Consider the following 20,430-nt stretch of genomic DNA (forward strand, 5'->3'; position numbering starts at 1 on the left):
TGTTTATGGGTAATACATGTTATCTTGTTGTGGATTAACACTTGGAGATGTTATAGATGAAATTATTGAGGCTTAGGCTGAAGATGCGATGGAAGCAAGGGAAACTTATATAGACCATCTTGGTGGAGGTAGCCTTTAAGTAGAACATAGTGATCAACCTAAGACTTGACAGAGCAAATAGTTGGATGAAATTCAAAGTTAATGAAATTCAAATACCTCAACGGCTATCATTCCAAAAACTATATAAATGATGTCGAGATGATAAAAAAAGAAGACAATGAGAACAACAATACTATACATTAAAGTGAAAAGATTTATCAAGGAAATTAGAAGTGAAAATTTGAGCACATAGAGTCAAATTTATAGAGAAAGAGACTTTTAAGATAGAAATGGGTTGTGTGCTTAAACCATTGTAATATTCTTTACTTTGTGATTGTTGTAATGAAGTGTGTTGATTGATTAAACCTCTTAAGTAATATGTTTGATAGAGAACTGAATGTAACCCAAAAGTTACGGGTGAATGAGTGAGAGAGAGAGAGAGAGCTCTTAAGTAGTACACTTGAAGGAGAACTAGATGTAGTCCAAGAGTTAAGAGTGAATAAGTGTGTGGGTGTGAGAGAGAGAAAAGCTTCTTAAAATAAACCAAATTAGTATGATTAAAAAGACACAACAAATTATGGTAATGCATATTGTCTAAACTTGAGCATCCATAACACACTTGGATTAGGGTGAATGTATCAAAATATTTATGTGGAGTTCCATAAAAAAAACATAATAAATTTATGTTTCGTACAAAAACTATATCAAAGTTGAAAATTTGAAAAATTGAATATTACTAGGATGACTTAACCATTTTGAAGTTTAGAACTCTGCCATTACTCTATCTGTACCCAAACAAGGGGTACGAAGGTTGGTGGATGAAAACAAAAGCGATTTATGATATGTGATTTTATGTCCATGATAACAATAATAATTCATAACTACTCATTATGTTTGGTTTGACAATTATTCTAAATATTTCAACGTTCAATATAGCTATATATATATATATATATATATATATATATATATATATATATATATATATAAATAAATAAATAAATAAGTATATAAGATGAACTTCTTTTCTCTTTTATTTCAATCAAACCTAAGATGTAAATACTATAATATAATATATTTGTAATTTTTGTTGTTTCATCATCATAGTGGAAACAAAAATTCTGAAACTTCAAAATGTCACTACCTTTTAACTTAAATAATCTATATCTATCTATATATATCAATTTGGCACTTAAGCACCTCTTAATAAACATTTTTTTTAATTTTATTCAAAAGTTGAGATTGGTTACACTATATATAGTAGACAGGAAGCAATCAGCTGAACTAATTATAAAAAATAATGTATGATGATTTGATAATGTTGTATGCAACTTGCGTATGAACCATCTCTTTTATTGAACTACGTTATGCATTTAAAACTCTAACCTACTTAACTTAGGCATTTGTTTTTATATTAATAGCGTGCCAAGAATGTCAAATATGTTGACAATTTAATTGTCTTCTAATTATGATTGCTACGAATAATTGATAGATATTTAACTAACTGTCAGACAATTCATGTTAATGATTAGCTGTTAATTAATTCTGGGTGATGTCAATCCAAGTGATCTTCAAAAACTTATGACAAATAACTGAAACAAGTTTTATTTCAATGGATAGTTTTTCTAAGTTATGAAGCATCTCATAAGTTAATTCACGATGTCTTGTTGTAGGATGGTATTATTTTTACAACCATCAAATTAAAACCATTCATTTCACAATCCTAAATAATAATATTTTAACTATGTTAGTTTTATTTTTTTAATTTTAAATCTTAATATATATTATTATATCATTAAAGTGGGTGTAATTTTTTTCAAGAGTGTCAAAATATTCTAAGATTAGTATGTTGCCAATGAATATTCATATGATAAATTTGTATGAAATAACTTGAATCATCATTCTTGAAAATAAAATAACCCTTCGCTTTTAAAGGAAGTTTATGTTAAGATTACATCACAGCAAACCATTTCTATATATATTTTTTTCCTTTTTCATTTTGTTTCCTTCCATGTATTGCTGACAAAGCTCTTGAACATTCCACTATTTTTCTTTTCTTCGAGTTATATATGTTGTTTTATACTTAATTACTAGATGACAATTGAGTTTCTATTCACTTTACATTTTTTTCCCTTACACTTTAATGTAAAAGGAATCTTCCTCACTTGATGGAGACGAGGGAAAAAAATAATGATTCCTGATTTTATATTTATAAAATGTACGCGAGGCCCAAAGGGGGAATTTAATATTTCATATCAATTATATTATTATGTTATGAAAGCATCTACGTGAAGTGCAAATATTAATTTATTATAATATGATCAAAGCATCTACATCAGCTACAGTTCCTAGGTTCGAACTTGGGAAATTCACAAAGGGCTTCTCTGTTTTTCTTTTTTTTGGTTTGTGATTACTAAGCAGTCACAGATGTCTCCACAGCAAGGTTTCCTGGGTAAGCAACTTCTGATTTTATGTCATCTTCCCATAGTTCTGGCACAGCCTCTCTAAGGTTGTGGATGCTCTCTAATGCATAATCTGCTCCTTTAATTCTCTGAGATTTTCCAACCTGCAAGTTGTAATCAACAATTAGAGGCTGATATCAGTTTCCCACAGAAATATTCTTTCTTTTATGTTTTGGACCACTAGCATCATAAGATGTGTGATGCTTCCTGCATAAAATTGTTGGATTCCTCTTCATTATTAGTTTGGCAGTGTTCCTACTACTGAACAAAATTGCCAATGACTTACCAGCACAGTGTGAAGACCCACACGTTTTCCAGCTTGTATGTTGCGGACACTGTCCTCAAAGAACAACTGAAAGTGACATATAGGAAAAACCAAAATGTCAGAAAATAGAGTCAGCAAAACTGAGAATCCAAAGTGAAATAGGATGGTTTTTTCTTACAGTTCTTTGGGGGTTAAGGTTGGCTATCTTGAGAGCCAATTCAATGGCATGTTCTGATGGTTTGCAAATAATTGGTGTCTTAGGCAAAACTGTGTTGGGATTGGATTGAGAAAAGTGGGTAATGATGTCAAAGATTTGTGAGGTTCTAGCATCTTTTTTTGTGGTTGGATTGGTTGTGTTTGAACCCCCCACAAACTCAATGTCATCTTCATCATCGGAGACAGTGTTTTTATGGATGCGATTAAGCGTCTCAAAACAAATGATTCCTTCAAAGCAGTCCTCTAATCCAAGCCTGCTGAGTGCTTTAACTGCATGGACTTTGTCTGAGTTTGTGAAGATCTGAAAAGAAAAGACAAAAAGAGTTCTCATCAGATTATTTTCATTTTTTTCTAAGTAGAATCTTGAGCAATTTTTATTTGGGTTAAATTTAAGGAACTTACTAGTTTCCTATAGGGCAGGCTCAGCAAAAGGTTCCTCAGAACTGGGTCTGGTTTCAAGTTCTCATAAGGCAATCTTCCATGAACAAAACTGTAACAGCCAGAGTTCAAAAATCAGTATCACCACTACAAAACACGTACAGAAATCAAATGGGGTAAAAACAATCAGAAAAAAAGGTCATGTACCTGTGATATTCATCATAGTCAAAGTCATATCCAATTGCCTGCATTGACAATGAAACAAAACAAGCATAAGTTATCAAAGACTTCTGAATTCAACAGTCACTTCCAATTATGAGCAAGTAAAAGAAACTTAATCATACCCTTAAACCAGCCATAGTTGTTCCATAGTTCTTGTAGAGGAGGTTGGACAAGTCATCGATTTTGCTTTTCTCTATGCCAAGCTTTTCCACCATATAATCTAGATCAATGGTACCACTCTTTTCAACAACATCCATAAAGAGTAAACACATTACCGAGAACACTATTCGCAAAGAGACTCTCACCTTTAATATTTTGGCCACACGCTTTTGCAATACCAGTGCTTAGTGGATACAAGGTATCATCTAAATCTGCAGCACATAACAAGAGTTATAATCTAAATCAAACCCAAATGAGGTTTCAGAATTTGCAGTTAATCAATGAACTGTCTCACGAGTAAACTCACCAAAAAGAAGGCAATCATATTTTGGTCTCTGGTTCTGTCTGAAGCGGTCCTCGTACTCCATTTCAGGCAGAAAACCTTAAAGAGACAACAAAAGGAAGTGAACACTGTGTTGCATGAAAACATGAACCAACCAAAATTTATATAGGGATTCGCTGTGATTCTCAGCCTACAAATGTTGATGGGTTCTCTTATTTAAAAAAAAAATGCTCTTGTTTACTCGGATTAGCACCGATATAAGCAAAAGCAGCATAAAGGAAGACAATCATAGTGTTGATCCAATCCATTGGAGATAAAGCTTTGCTAAGATTCTGAGTGGACAATCCACAACTAAGGAAATTGGTTAATTTAAAAATAAATGTTGCAACAGTACCCATTTGGGGGCACAGAATTTAAAGAGACACGAGAGGGTTCATAAGCTTCCTTCAATTATTATAACCATAAACTATGAAAAAGAAAGAGGACCCTCAAGAAAAGAGGTCAATCATGAACAGCTCAAAGCCAAAGACCCATTATTATAATCGTTTGAACAGAGTTTCAGACACAGAAAATTTCTTTCCAAAGTGCTTAAACTTTTGGAGTCACACAATCACTCATTCATCAAACTTTCTGGATTCAACACTCAGCAACAACGTATTTTTTGTAAGCCTGGGAATAAAGGGCGAAAAAGAAAGTCAAGACGTGTCCACATATTGACATCACCAAATAAATTGGTGCGTTCAGAAAAACAGAGGTACGGTTCTGAATTCCGAACATTTGTTCATATGACAACGAAATTCGAGAATTCAAAAGGTTAAACCTCAGGCATGCACTCATGGTAATAAAGGGTCTTTGATATAACGATTAAGAAGCCATGGTTTTGAAGGAATATGGGCAATGAGTGAAGAGTGAAACAGAAAAGTTTAGTGTTCTAAGAAAACATGCATAAGAACTACTGAAGGAGTTGCTTACCAGAAAGAGAAGAATGAATAGGGTGTGGGTTAGGAAGAAGGAAAGTTCTAGATAGCAATATTGCAGTATTATGGTAATGAAGGATGCAAGGAGGAGGGGGAGGAAAAAGCAAAGGCAAAGGTCAGTATTTATAGAAGCCAAGTGCAAGGGATCATTGCCTATGGCTGTTATATTTATTCATTATTTATTATTTATGGAGAAACCTATCTAAATTGTATGTCTATTTCTAAATTTAAGTCAAATGTAAGAAATTGAGATTTGGCTTATCTCAAACGAGTGAACTTTACAAAATAAAGTTCAATAATAATAGTTAATTATAAATTTTGTAGTTTAAAACAGTGATGAAATTAATATAATTACTCGCAAATATACAAAATTAATTATTACTTTCTAAATCGTATTTCTTTAAATATTTTCTTAGCTTATCATTTTTAAATTAAACTAAATTATACATGTACTGTAACTAATTAATGAAGTCATGTTTTCTTATTTTAAAATATTTAATATATTACTTCGTTTGATTAAGATGGAATTCAACTTGCAATATCAAATCACTTTTAATATTATTTAAAATTTGTTATACTCGTATATATATAATAATGAATGCTTCAAAAGTGATTCTTTCGTCACCCTGTTTAATTTTTTTTTCTTTTCTTTACCGCCACTGATGTTCATCACACATCAGTACGATTCCTGGTGAAAAATGCTGTTTTATATGCAAAATATATATTTTTTAAATATCACTTTCGAAAACTTTAATTATTTTTATTAGGAAGAGCATGTAATGATTTTTTAATTAATCTCTCGAATAATAATCTACTATACCTATTTTTAACCAGAACCTACTAAGAGGTCTTTGTTCATGAATGTCAGGTCATTGTTTTCAAATATTCTGAACCGAACTTCCAGTTAATCAGAGAGGAAATACATCTATTAAAGACTTTTTTTATGCTTAAATCAATAAGAATGTAAATATTTATATTAGAATGGTTGAAATATTATATTTATAAATTTTTTATATCATGAATAAAAAAATTGGATTATTTGAAGATAATAAAGTATTAAATCTTAAAATATTAAATAGATTTTGAAAATATAATAATAAGTTATTATATTACAAAATATTATCTTTAAATATATTAAAATATTCAATTTAAAGATTAACATAAAATATTTATTAAATATTTTAAATTTTAAATAAAAGATTTTAAAACTTTGTTAATTGATTTTTAATTAATTATTAATTTTGAAAGGACCATGTTGCAAGAAAAACAAAAAACTAATAAGTATCACAAAATATTTTTAAAATAAAAATTGAAATACCTATTTTCGTTTTTTTTGTTTTAATTTTGGCAAATTTATTGATTATTGTACTTTTCTTCTACTTCAATATGTACATACCTGTGTACACTCTCTGGTCTTTATATTTTCTTCATTCAGTATGTACACACCAATTTAATAATATATATATATATATATATATATATATATATACACACATTCATATAAACACGTGTGAATATAAAGAAATCAACGTTGATATTATTAAAGTATTATTTACTATTTTTTCCTATAACCTTTAGGTAATAAAATAATATTAAACGGACAGGGATAGGACACGGAATGAATATGGAAGTGTAGTATATATTTCTCTCTAGATAAATAATTCTTATGTGAGTTTTTTTAATTTTATTTTAAATAATTTATTGTTTTAAAAGTTAAACAATATTGTTTATTCTACTCTGTCGGGTTTTTAATAATGATATCAAGCGAAGGATATTATATAACAAAAGAAAATTTATAATATTTAACAATTTTAAAAAAAGTTAAAGACTTGTTGATCTAATTCCGAAGTTTGTGTTTACATTTTATTTCTTTTATTTTAATAAAAGAAAATATTATATATTGATTTCATGTATGAAAAAATTATAAAAAATAAAAATAAACATATATAAAATTGATGATTAAATAAAAGTTACAGATTATATAAATTACGAAAGCTAAAATAAAAAACAGAACAAATTAACTAACACATATTTTTTATAATAGATGAAAACATGTATGTGAAAAAGTGATAAAAGAAATCCTTGAGTTTCTTGAGGACGAATTATGTATAATTTGCATGATATTATATGAGGTGCATAATAAAAGGGTTCTTTGGTTCTTTTGATCTTTTCAGCTTTTGTTTAGCTGATATGAAGCATGTACACGCAATAAAGGGTGAAAAAGATGGTAATTAATTATATGAACCACAATTTTTTTTCTACCATAGCTTTGGTGGCACCGCCATAACACATGGTCGATATTACACTCAACACATAAAAACACCACTTCAATATTCTTCATTATTCATGCAACTATCTTCTATGCCAAAACCATTTTATTTTACCATCTTAGCCATAATTATCTTTTTATTTACAATAATCTATTAACCAAAAGGGCATTCACCCTTTTGTGTTGGACTCTTTTTTACCTAATTATATTCTTCCGATATTAGGACAAACACATTTTTTATTTGCATACAGCTCAATATTAACATCAACACCTAATTAATTTGGGCTCATGGATATCCAAGAGTAGTTCATTGAAAGCAATTTTTTTTTTAACTTTGATCTGTAATTTTTTGAGAATTTTCAACATCTATAATCTGCTTTCATTCTTAATTTCAAGTATGTTTTATGATAAATTTAGAGCTGAGTCATGAGTTTAACATTAAATAAAGATGAATGAAGTGAATATAGACGAACAAAAATTCACAAATTTATTATATTAAGGTTTCAATTAAAGATAATGTTAAAAATCTATACCTTAAAAGTAAATATTGACTCTAGTATATGTTTGCTTGAATAACTCAACATATTTATTTGATATTTTTATCGATTAAATTAGATGTAATTACTAATTTAGTTTTTATTTATACATTTAATTTATTTTGATTTTGATTTTTTTTATTTGATGAGTTTTAATTTTTTTTCAAAAAACTCATTTTTTTATTTTTGTAAAAAAAAATCAATGTAACTCATTTCATTAAAATCATTTAAAAGTGTTACGTGTTAAAATTAGGATTTATCAGTGTTAAAATTTGATTATTTTCTATTTCTAAAATGTCAGTATCAAAATTAAAGAGATTCCAAGATAAAATATAATTTAGATTTTGATATACGATAGAACTAAATTTTAATTTTTAACACTTTCAAATATTGTTTAACATAAATTTAATATAAGATCACATTGAATATTTTACAAAAATAAAAACTAAATTAAGTAAAAAAAAACAAAATAGATCAAAACAAATCAAATAAATATAGAAATTAAATTATTAATTAAATCATTATTATATTATTAATATGTTAGATGTACAATTCGATTAAGAAATATAATATTAGGCTAAATTTAAAAAAAAAAATATAATCTAGGAACTAAAATTATGAAGAAAAATAAACCAAAATGGAAATAAAAGTAAAAGTGAAAGCAAGATTTAAGTTTAATGATGATTTTTTTACTATGTTTATGGCTTATGATAAATTTGTTTGAGGTGTGTTTTGTAGGAATTAAAAATAGATTTTTGGGATTTGATAAGATATTTTGTGGCATTTTGGTGAAATGTGGAAAGATGTGGTTGTTTACTTACATATGACCATTAATCTGGATTGTTCTGGATGGTTGATACACGTAAGTGAAGCTTTAAATATTAGGAAACAGCTTACAGCTAATAGAGGCACTACCTTTGTGTCCTTTATACTAAAGACAAAAGTTACGGTTTGTGTTCTGATTAATGAACAAGATCCTTTCTATATTTCTCATGCACATGACATGATCATGTACTACCATTTCTCTATTTTTTTACCCACATCTTCATTTTTAAATGTCTATGGTCGGTAAATCTTTTCAATTTCTTTAGCCACCCAATGCACAGTTATCTCATCGTGATTCATGTGTCTTAATATGTTTCTTCCACTCTTTCTTTATCTTTCTCTCAATCACACACCCACAAAATGAAATAATATATAAACATTCATGTAATTTTGGACAACGTTTTTCGTACGTTAAAGAGAATATTAATGATCAGAAGTGTTTCATCCGATCAAGAAAAGTTAAGGTTGCAATAGGAAAAATATAAGGATAATTTACTTTTTAATAAACAAAACTCTTTTTTTTTTCTCTCTAGAAAGGGTTCATAATCTCTCACATGTTTATTTGTGATAGTACCATGATTTCATCATCTCATGATAGTTGGTATGAAGAATATCTTGAAAATAATTCATTGCATATGAGTCACTGACTTGAATATCTGATATCCCTCTGATTGAATTACCCCTATGTCCTCACCTCTTAAGTTATTGCATCACTATCACCTATGACAAGTCAAGAATGAACCTAGCTAGTAAATGAAAATGAAAATATCCACTTTCTTTATGTGGAGGGAAGTTCAATCATATGAGAACTCAAGACAGCTGTTTCTCAGTTTATCTCTTCCCCTTTTAGTGTTCTATTTATATACATATATCTATAAAATATGCATATATATGGATATGAATATAAAGAGATACATCTATCTTAATAGGAGCATGAAGTTTCATTCTCTTAATCTTATAGACAGATATACCGCTTTGAAGGAAAAAAAAAAAACCATGATTATTTTACAACAAATAACTTTACATAAAAATTAGACATCGCTATTTTAGACTGAGTATAAACTTATTTATATTATTTTTTAACATTAAAAATGTTATTAATGTAATATTTAATTTAATAATATAAAACTATTAAATGAAATATTATAAAATTGTTAAACTAAAATAGATAACAAAAAACATATATATTATTAATATAATTATATAAGATAATAACCATAATAATAAAATATAAACTACATGACTTTTTTCAAAAAAAAATAATTTCTAAACAAAATAACTATAATTACCTTCAAATTCCTTTAACAATCATTAGAACACATATCCTCAACAATATCATCATTTCAATAAAACATTATAATACTCATGAACATACATAAAGTCCATTTAAATCGATCTTAACAAACAAATAGGAAAACAAATCCAACATACGAATTGACGCTTAGAGGTGGTGCTGAACATCAAACATTTCGCAAAAGGTGGCATTCAAAACTTCAAATTGAAAACTAAGGTTAATTCAATAACAATTCTCATATAAACAAAATATAAGCACATAAAATTACAAAGGGTGTGTTTGTGTTAGATTACCTAATAAAGTTTGAATATTTTAGTAATTTAAGTATGAATGGGGATGACGGCGGAGATGTGTGTATATGTATGTGTTAGATTATCTAATAAAGTATAAACATTTTAGTAATTTAAGTATGGATGGAGATGGCGGTGGGTATGTGTATTAAGATGGGTATAAGGATGCCGACGGGACAAATACGTACATACCCATCTCCATCTCCATAAGCAATTGAAAAAATTGAGTATTTCTCGTTCTCAGTCAATTTGAGGATTCCTCATTAAAACTGGGATTGGAATAATACCCACGAGTTTATTTGTCATCATTAAAATTAGTGCTTGAATGAGTTTAGACATTGCTTAATTTGTTGCACAAGAAAAATTAGTTTTTCTCTAAAGTTTAAGTAGTAGGTTTTTAGATGTTTCTAAATGCTTAATTTTTTATGTTTCACTAAATTACTATATTTTATCAATCTTTTATACTAAAATATCATTATAGTGTGATCATGGTGAATTGAAATTTGTTAGGATTATTTATATATATACTAGAATGTATGGTTTCAAATGAAGAAAATGTTTGAAATGAAAACAGATGAAGTCATAAATCTAGAATGGTATGTTAATGTTTGAGTGTGAGATATTAACTATATGGACCTATAGTACACAAATCCATTGTTTCATTAATAGTTTAAGTCATATAAACTAAAATATCATATTATGAGAAGTTGAATGAGAGTTTATTGTAACATAGAATATTTGTTAAGGTTTGAAAAGAGAACGAGAATTATGTTGATGTTTACGTACAAATATGAAATCATACGAAAAGGGGATCCGGGGAAGGATTGAATAGTGTTTTTGAAAGTCTTTCGCAATATAGTGTCTAATGATTTATGAAAGATATAATTTGTATGTTATATTTACACTCTGATTTTTATATAGTGCATAAATGGAAAACGTTTCAAAGACTAAAACGGTAAATCATGATTTTATAATAGTTCACTCAACCTGAGCTACGTCCAGTTCTCCCTTAAGAACTCTTAAGGGATTCTACTAATCTTTAAAAAGATTATACGAGTTTTACTTGTCCAATTTTACAATGAGTATTTTCACCACTCCTGGTTCACCTAGTCAACACAACTAGCCTAAGTTTAACCACTATTGGTTTACAAGTATTCTAACCACATCTAGTTTCAACCTTAGACAACACGTCTAAACTGTTTAACTCGACTAAGCTAAACGCAAGGTGTTTTAATTCTCTTCAGAATTTGTAACACAAATAGTGTTATAAGCAAACACTAATGCAGTTAAGAGAAATGACAGCGGTTATTTTTGGTCATAGACAGCGGTTCTTAAACCGAGACATATACAGGCAAGGCAAAAAGTCTACCCGTTTTTGCCTCGGTTGTGAAACCGAGACAAAAAGGGGTAGAATTTTGCCTCGGTTGACAAGTAACCGATGCAGTAGGGTATTTACTTTTTTATTTTATTTTTTTTAATGACTTTTTGCCTCGGTTCCTATTGAACCGAGGCCGTATCTCCCTAATACAAATTGAGATCATGGAATCGTTTCTACCTGCAGATCTTTCAATTCCAGCACACTCTGAAAGTTGGTTCAACATCTTCTTTCAATTCTAGGACACTCTTTAACCTCACATTCAATGAGTCACCTAATTACTAAATTATAAAATTTTAACATACTCATTTCAATCATCAATTTAAGAGTCAAAATTGAAATACGGTGTTTGCTGAAGCAAAAGATACAAAATAATAAAACTCGAAATATAGAATTGTCTAACATTTAATAAAAGCCATGTACTTAGATGATGCCGATCTTGTTTGCCAAATCCAATGCATCATAATCAGGGGTCAACCTGACATAAGCCTTCTTGGTGCCATTAAGCCTACAACATAGTTGAAATTCAGAAATTGCAACCGAAATTCCTTATATGGTGAACTAAAGCTAAATAGTTTCCCACAAAGTGCACTGCAAATGGGCATCTCAAACACATAAATAATATACAATCCTACACTCTCAATTCAGAGAATTCCCTACTTTACTGGCAATACAAATTGAACAGGTACAGATATTCCACAATCCACAAATGAAATTATTAATTCAATAATGTTGCCACTGCACCAAACTGGTAACAACGCCCAAACCTGTAATTAAAACATAAAACAGAGAACAGGAACGACACATGATGATTCCTTAAGGGAATAAAAGAGGCCTACAAACAGGACTAGGAATTATATTTGCCATAATGTATTGAAATAAAGGTGTTTTTAAAAGGATAGTAAAACAACCCAGCATGTTATATGACACTAGTTGAATAAAAAATTCACTACACTATCAAATTCATTAGCAATAGCAAATTCATTAGCAATAGCAAGTCATCAAATTATTACTATCAAAACCAATTAATCATTGCATAGATGCTTACCTGATCAAGGTGTTAACTTTCTTGGCCTGGATGTCATACATTTTCTTCATGTCAGCACGTAGGTCGATGATGAAAACCCAAAGTGTTGTTGTCCTCAATCTTCTTCATAGCAGACTCAGTAGTAAGAGGGAACTTCAGGATCTGATAATGATCAAGCTTGTTCCTTGGTGGTGCACTAATACGAGGGTACTTAGGGTTCCTGTCCTTCTTCAATGTCTTCAGCCTGTGGAAAGTTACAGAAGTTCGGATCTTCTTCGCCTTCTTCTTAAAGGTAGGTCCAGACTTAATTGCCTTAGCAGTTTTCAAGGCTTGTGCCTTTGGATCACCCTTCTTAGAACCATCTTGGATTGTCCTCCTCCATTTGAAGACCCAAAACCCCTCTTCACAAAGGCATAACCTCTGACTGTCTCCTTAACCCCTTTAGGTTTCTCCACATTCCCATCGCCCCCTTCATTGAGATCGAGGTTGTAGAACAAGCCTTGGTCTCCCTCTACTAGCATTAACACTCTCGCAACCAACGTTGGATTCGCCCTTCTTCTTGTTCCAGTCATTTGAATCAGCGTCGCCGCTCGAGCCAAATTCAATAACCTTCCTCTTTCTCTCAAACCGGCGAATCGACGCTCCGATGACACAAAAACTCTTATTCAAAACCCAGCTCTCCGATTCGTCAGCGTGCGATTGCGAATCGAAGAACATCGTGGAGAAAGCGTTGAAGTTCAGCGGTGCAGGGTGGCGGAGCAGCGACGGTGACTGGAATGGAGGCACGAACGCGACACAAAAATGCAACAATGAAGATGGCGAAACGGAGGCACCAACGTGCATGAGAGGATGCTTCGCTTAAGAGCCATGGACGAACAAAAGCTTCGCTGCAGAGAGCAATGGAGGCGCGACCAAGGAAGAAGAAAAACCAGTTTTGCGGGGAGAAGAAAAAGGAACAAATGTAAGGTAAAATGTTTTTACGCCCCTAGCAGCCTCTACTACCTCGGTTAATCAAATAAACAAGGCAATAAACCACTATTATCTTCGGTTCACCCAATAACTGATGCCAAAACGCTAAGAAAAACTTCTTATACGCCTCGGTTTACCACCCAAACGAAGCATACACAATTTTTTACACCAGCTCTTACTTAATTGATGTTGTATGGTTTGCATAGAAAGGACTGCAACGTTCCATAAATCAGATGTGTCAGTGATGGATAAGACATATTGCCTCGGGTCCCCACTTCATCAAGGCAATATGATTTATAGTGAACCGAGTCATAAAAGTTTGCCTAATTTACGAATGTGCCACCGTGTTCTAATAGGCTTCAGTTCCACTAAAAACAAGGCCTATTGTGCGATTTTAAATCCAATTTGTTTACTAGTTAAAGGTACATATTGATAATGCTCAACGAGAGGATATAAATAATACAAAGAGTTTTGTGATTTGCTAAGGTTTTCCTCTTAAAGAAAGATTATTTACTTTCAGACGATATGTGAGTAAGTAAGCTTGTTTAGCGTTCACGAGTTCACTATTTGTTTTTGTCTTCTTTTCAAACTTTCGTCTATATATAGCTTTTCTTGAAATATGGACGTTAGACAAGGAAGTTGACTTCCGAAGAGCGGGTAGCCTTAAGGTGGGAAGTCAGACTTTAGCCTACTTTGTAGAGGTACAAATATCTTTATCACATAGCCTTTAGCAAAACTAAGCTTGTACGATGTGATAAAGCATAAGGCTTCAAGGAAAAAAATTCCCAAAATGTTCTTCATCTCTCACAACGTCTTTTGTTAGGTGTAGTGTTTCCGATCATATATTTCTACTTTAGTGATCTACACAAATATCAACAACAAGCTATACAAGCATCAAAGCAATTTATTGTACATGTATTAATATTTTGAACATTGATAAGCGTTAGACCGTATTGCATGTTCAAAGCATTTTATTATTTGTCATGTCATTCATAAATGCATCGTTTAGTAAATAATACAACATGTATAATCATGAGATGATATAAAATATTATATGCTTTTTCAAAGGCTATTTAAGTGTGGTGTTTAGCGGTCATACATTAGACCATGTATTCTTAAGACACTTTGCTTGAGTTACCATTGAAAAAAACTTTCTTTTAACTTAAGTGTTATAAAAGAGATAAACTTTCTTGTTCATAAAATGCTAGATTTGTTATTAATAGTTTGTTAAAGAGAGTAATGTTTTCTTTTCTTAGACATTATTCATAAACTTAGTTTATCAGACAGTTTAATCTAGAGAATGTTTGATTTTATATAAAATAGATGTTACAAAATATTTTTCTCTTAAATACTATTTCTTGAAAACAATTTTTCATGCAAAGCGATGTTTTATTTAAAGTTTTTTTTGTTAAATTTCAAAACTGCTTACACAATCTATTATCTACAGTATCTTCACTATCTTCTCTTAGGATAATATACTTTATAATTAATTCAACTTATTAAGAATATAATTATGGACTTAAGAGGCTTATTTGGAAGACGTATGTGCATTTATGATAAGTTATACTTTACATAAAACTTCCAGAAGACGTTAATAGACACTCTTTTATGTATATTCCTTGGAGTATAGATACGTGATTATAAGGTATACTGTATATTCGTTTTTCAAAAGACGTTAATACATATTTTTTGTATTATAAATCCAAGTGTAATTTAAGTTTGATGTGTGATCGAAATTAGACTTCTGTTTATATTATATGTGTGATCGAAAATTAGATATTTGCTTATATTATAAATGTCGTAAGTAAAAGTATAACTGCTTTAGTAGACGTATACTTATATATCCATGATTAATTTATTTCGATAACTTATTTTTATTTTATAAACTTGTTGTGATTATAATCAATAAATAAATTAATATTTATGGCAAACTGGAAGTAATTAATTCGACTGATAAATGTTAAAAATAATTAGTTATTTTGGGATGAGTGTACCTCTCTTTGAAAAACTATAGAATTGTAAACACTATGTAGGGAAATTAGACGTATGCGTGTGTTTATGGTTTGTAGGATGTTACATGTAGATACATTATTAATGGAGAAGTTGCTATTAGTTTATTATATATTTATCAAGATAGACGTTTTGGATAACTATTTAATGAATGAGTTGTCTCCCCCACAACAACTTAATGCTAGTTTGGTGCAACTTAATGCTAGTTTGGTGCAAAATAAATAAATGTATAACTGCTAAAAATATCACCAAAAATACTTACTCTCTAGTATATTCATCTCTTCGAGTTTTGCTAAAATTTATTTTCTATCCTTGATAGTTTATTTGTTTCTTCTTTATTTTTCATTTCTCTCATATATTTACTTCCTATCCTTAATAATTTATTATATATTTTTCCTGTTCTTTATATTATTTCTTATTATTTAAAAATGTAAACTAATTAAGTTTATTTATTTTATCCTACAGAATGTTTTCCAATCCATTAAATCTTTTCGGTCGATTCAATTTGTATTATGGATTTATTATATATATATATATAATATAATATAATATAATATAATATAATATAATATGTAATTAAGTTGAAATTGTTTACAAACCATCATACAAAAACACCATAAAAAAAGTTTATTTGTTTTTAAGTTAAAATAATTTGCATTTTATGTTAAGATAAAGATCGTCTAAATGTTATCGGTTAAGGTAAGATTGTTTAAATATATCTAATTTTGAAGTTTAACAAAGCATAAATCATCTAAGATATTAAACGCAAACGTTAAACACTATATTAAAAATATCCTAAATGTTGTAGGTTACTCAAACCGACAACACCTAAATGATAATACACATGTTATTCTTAAACGATTATGATCGTCAAATGCCTTATTGCATGTATGTTGTAGTATATTTTTTGTCTATTGTGTTATGCTCTCTTTTTCTATGCAAATCACATCAATACAATATCTTTATTAAAGCATCTGCATAAGAATCAGAAGAACGTTTAGAGAGGTAAAAAATTCTAGGAATCTTTCTTTCATTCTTTATGTTTGTCTCCTCCATACATAGCACAATTTTCTCTACAAGACACAAAATAGCTTCTGACCTAGTGTTAAACCCCAGAAAATGGCGACGAGATCTACATTTCTAGCCGATCAATTTCTGTTTTAGAGCAAGTAAGTGTCGAATCCTTTTTCCTCTCCCGTTCGTAATTTATTTTTAGAAGAATCTTGTACTGTTGCATGTGTAATCATGTTTCTCCTACTCATTCTTGGTTCATCTAGAGTTCTAAGGACTCTGTCCATTTTCAATTTGGTGTTTCGTAGGTTCGTATAAATATTTCTTGTGTTTCAAGTAATTGGTAGAACGTTCTTTGAGTTAGGGTTGTTTTTTGTGAGGTAAGGGAAGCTAGAATTTTTGTTTTAAGTTTGTGTTTCTATCATAAATTTTGTATTGGTATGAATTATGGATGATTTTGGAGAAATTGGTATGATTGGGTGTATACTATGTATGTTTAATTGATGATTTTGATAGTATGATATGGAATATAATTGGAATGATGTGATTGTGATATTTCCACTGTTATGATTGTGTGTTTGGGAGTGTTATTGTGGTTTGAAAATGATTTTAAAGCATTTGCAGTAAGTTAGAGTTAATTACTTAGGTTTTTAAGCTTAAAAGGTGAGGTTTTATGAGTAAGTTTGAGAAATAAGTATTGGAGTGAGAAGGAAACTGGTTTAGCATTGTTATGAGGGTATTTGGGACTTGTGACAGGTGTGTTTTGATTAAGAACTTATATGTAGCACTTAAGTGGTTCCTTGTTGAGGTTTTGAAGTGTTTTTAGTGTGAAAAAGGGGGTTTGGAGTAGTGGTATTTCAGAGTAAGAAGTGTGTACTATTTTGGAAAGTTGAGAATTGATTAGGAGAACTATTATGACTTGTCTAGACTCTTGGTTAAGAGAAATATGAGGTAAAATGAATTAGTAGTTGAAATGTTGAGTTTTGTATGGTTTTAGTTTCAATTTTAGGGGTTTTAACTAGTGATATTTCAAATTTGAAGTTTTGGGTTGTAGGTGATGATTTGTAATCTGTTATTGAGTCAATTAAGATTTGTTCAAATGGTTAGGTTGCAGAAATAAGGTGTAGAAGGTGAAAATGTGAGTTTATGTTTCTTTGGAGTGTAAAAAATGATGCACTAGTCTTAAGTCTAATGATCAAATGAATACTTACTTCTACTTATAAATGTGTTTTCCCATCAATTCTAATGTTTAGAGAACCCCTTTGATCAATAGAACAAGTCTCAAGTGCATCAAAAGTCAATTTTGAAGTGTTTTGTGTGCTGTCATGGTGCTAGAGCGCCCCCTGAGCCTCCTGAGCGCCCTTGTGCACCTTTGAGCGCCACTACACCAGTTTTGGGAGGTTTCCAAGGTTTTGGATGTCCATTTTGGATATTCTTTAGGTCATTTTTGGGGTTGTGGACCCTTTTGGAACTGTTGGTGAGGGTTTAAAAGTTGTTTTCCTTACCTAAATATGAGTATCAAGATGTCATGAAGAAATTGTGTTATTGTGTTATTTCTAATGACTTGTATGAGTGTTTCTATTTCTTTGATGTATGATCAGTAGTCTTAGGTATTGGTATACTATGTGAATATGAATTGATATAAATGGTTTCAAAGGTATGGAAGAGAGTTCCAAGGAGGAACTTCTTAGTGGTGGTTTCAAGTATCATTAATATGAATGTAGGGAACTCAGTCTTGGGGGTTATCCTAACACTCTAATGGTCTTTCATTCTCAAGTAAAAAAGATTGACACATGTGGTGAGAGTAGCAGGAGGTCTTAGTCTTAGGTGCTTCTAGTATGATCCAAGGCGTGGAACAGACTAATTTTGTGAGTGTGGTAGGGTGAAATTCATTGGCAATGACTTTGCAAAGCAGTAGAATTCACCAAAAGTGCACAACCCGCTAAACTCGGCATTCATTCTAAGTCTGGACAGTCTAGTTAAAGTTTGGTCATGTTAAAGTGTTTGGTTGGTTAAATTGTGTTATATGTATCACGTGTAGAATGTTTCAAATATTTAAGTATCTTATGAAATATTTTGTATCACTAGCTTACCCTTGATTTTTGTATTTTGTCTGTCTGTGTGTTGTTTTCTCTTTTGCAATAATCACCTTAACTAGTGTGAGCTTAAGAAAGGGAGGTCTTTTCAGTTGATTCAATAGTTGGTTGAGACACTACTGGAAAAACGTGATTTACAGACGGCATATTACCGAAGGCTTTGAAGCCCTCGATATTGAGATGATTAGCGAAGGCTTGTAAGCCGTCGGTAACATTCTCTCTAATTTAAGTCTCAGATTGGAATTTTCGTTCCCCAATTTCATTTTCTTCACGCTTCGTCGTTTTCTCCAAATTTTCCAATTTCCCTCCCCTTTGTTCTCTTCTCTGAAGCTTCCCCCTTCCCTTCCCTATTCTACTCGTGCCCTCCAATGTGCCCTCCAATATTGAGCGATTCTGGGACAAGTGAGGGTTGGTTGGTTGACACTGGTTTGGGGATTCTTTGGCTGGGATTGAAGATGACGGTTTGGGGGTTCTAAGCCTAGGTTCGCTGAGGCCGGTTTGGTGGTTTTGCGGTTGGGTTAGTTGACGCCGATTTGGGGCTTTTGCGGCTGGGTTCATTGATGCAGGTTTCGGGGTTCGTGGGAGATGTCCAGAACGCGGCGGCAACGACAGTCTCACTGAAGGTTGGTAGATCTGGAGCGAATAGCATTGCGATGGTAATGGAGGTAGCAAGACGCGCTACGGCTGTTTTTGTGGTGGCTCTGCCGGTCTGCGAAGGGGATAAGATCGCGATTAGGTGACTCTCGCGATTATCATGTTTCTCGGCTCTACCGCCGATGGGGCTTTAGATCTAAACCAGCGCGTCCCTTTGTAATCACTCTTCTTCTCAAAGTCGTTCATGGAGGAGATCGGTGCTCTGCTATCATAGAAGGCCTTCCTTATATGTGAGGAGTTCTCTTTTGGAGGACTTTCGTGAAGGGTTGGTCCTCCGGTTGAGGTTTTTTGTTGAAGGCTGGTGGAAGAGTGGTTGATCGAGCAAGAGGGGAGAAGCGGCAGTGCTCTTACCATCAAAACCGTAAGAGGTTAAAGTGGTTAGCAAGCTCAAGAAAAGTCCAGGTAAGAGGAGAACAAAGTTATATCTAATGCATGATGGGTTACATAAATGAATATGAGTTTTGGGTGGATGTTTTATGGTGCTTTTTGGGTTTTCTCTCATGTTTGGAAAATTTCTATGTAATGAGAGTGACTTTGTTTATATTGATTTATGTATGAATATGCATGAGGGAATAAATGACATTGATATGATGAACTTTTATATATAAAATGTGATTCTGTGAATGAGGAGAGTATATTTATTGGGAAAGAAGCAGATAGGGGATCCACTCTCGGTCTCTTCTTGGATTCGGTAAATCCAGTGTGTGACATGTTCATAGGATCAAGAGAGAAAGGTTAGAATGCAGCATGGGAATGAGTTGAATGATGAGTGAGGAGGTTTAGAGTATAAGGGTGTATTGGTGATGAAGCAAATAGGTGAAGGAGAAAAGAAGAGTGTGAATGTTGTAAGACGTGGAAGAAGAGAGAAGAGGAAATAAAGAGGTTAGGTCTGCTGGTTTTAGAAGAATATGAGAGAGATATTGGAAAGAAAGAAAGTGGTTATTTGAGTTAAAGAAAGGAATGAATGGTTTGAGGTCTGTGCATATGTAAGGGTTGTGCAACTTTTTAGAATG

The 20,430-nt window shown here is 31.3% G+C and overlaps 2 protein-coding genes across 2 annotated transcripts; both read right to left on the reverse strand.

Annotated features, from left to right (window-relative positions):
• Window positions 1–2,388: 2,388 nt before the first annotated feature.
• LOC124826669 (Haloacid dehalogenase-like hydrolase (HAD) superfamily protein) lies at window positions 2,389–5,211 on the reverse strand. The gene is made up of 9 exons (XM_047299563.2): window positions 5,057–5,211; window positions 4,109–4,183; window positions 3,948–4,013; window positions 3,765–3,862; window positions 3,628–3,665; window positions 3,445–3,532; window positions 3,005–3,343; window positions 2,848–2,913; window positions 2,389–2,665 (listed from the first exon to the last, which is right to left on the reverse strand). Exons 2-9 carry the CDS (start codon window positions 4,167–4,169, stop codon window positions 2,513–2,515), a joined length of 909 nt encoding a protein of 302 aa, XP_047155519.2. The 5' UTR covers window positions 4,170–4,183; window positions 5,057–5,211; the 3' UTR covers window positions 2,389–2,512.
• Window positions 5,212–12,073: 6,862 nt separating this feature from the next.
• Window positions 12,074–12,880, reverse strand: LOC148197642 (large ribosomal subunit protein uL23-like). Its single transcript, XM_088091601.1, has 2 exons — window positions 12,699–12,880; window positions 12,074–12,158 (listed from the first exon to the last, which is right to left on the reverse strand). Exons 1-2 carry the CDS (start codon window positions 12,746–12,748, stop codon window positions 12,074–12,076), a joined length of 135 nt encoding a protein of 44 aa, XP_087947727.1. The 5' UTR covers window positions 12,749–12,880.
• Between the last annotated feature and the right edge of the window lie 7,550 nt (window positions 12,881–20,430).

Source organism: Vigna umbellata, chromosome 5, assembly GCF_029865625.1.
Source record: "Vigna umbellata cultivar VRB3 chromosome 5, Vumbellata_1.0, whole genome shotgun sequence".
NCBI classification, from domain to species: Eukaryota; Viridiplantae; Streptophyta; class Magnoliopsida; order Fabales; family Fabaceae; genus Vigna; species Vigna umbellata.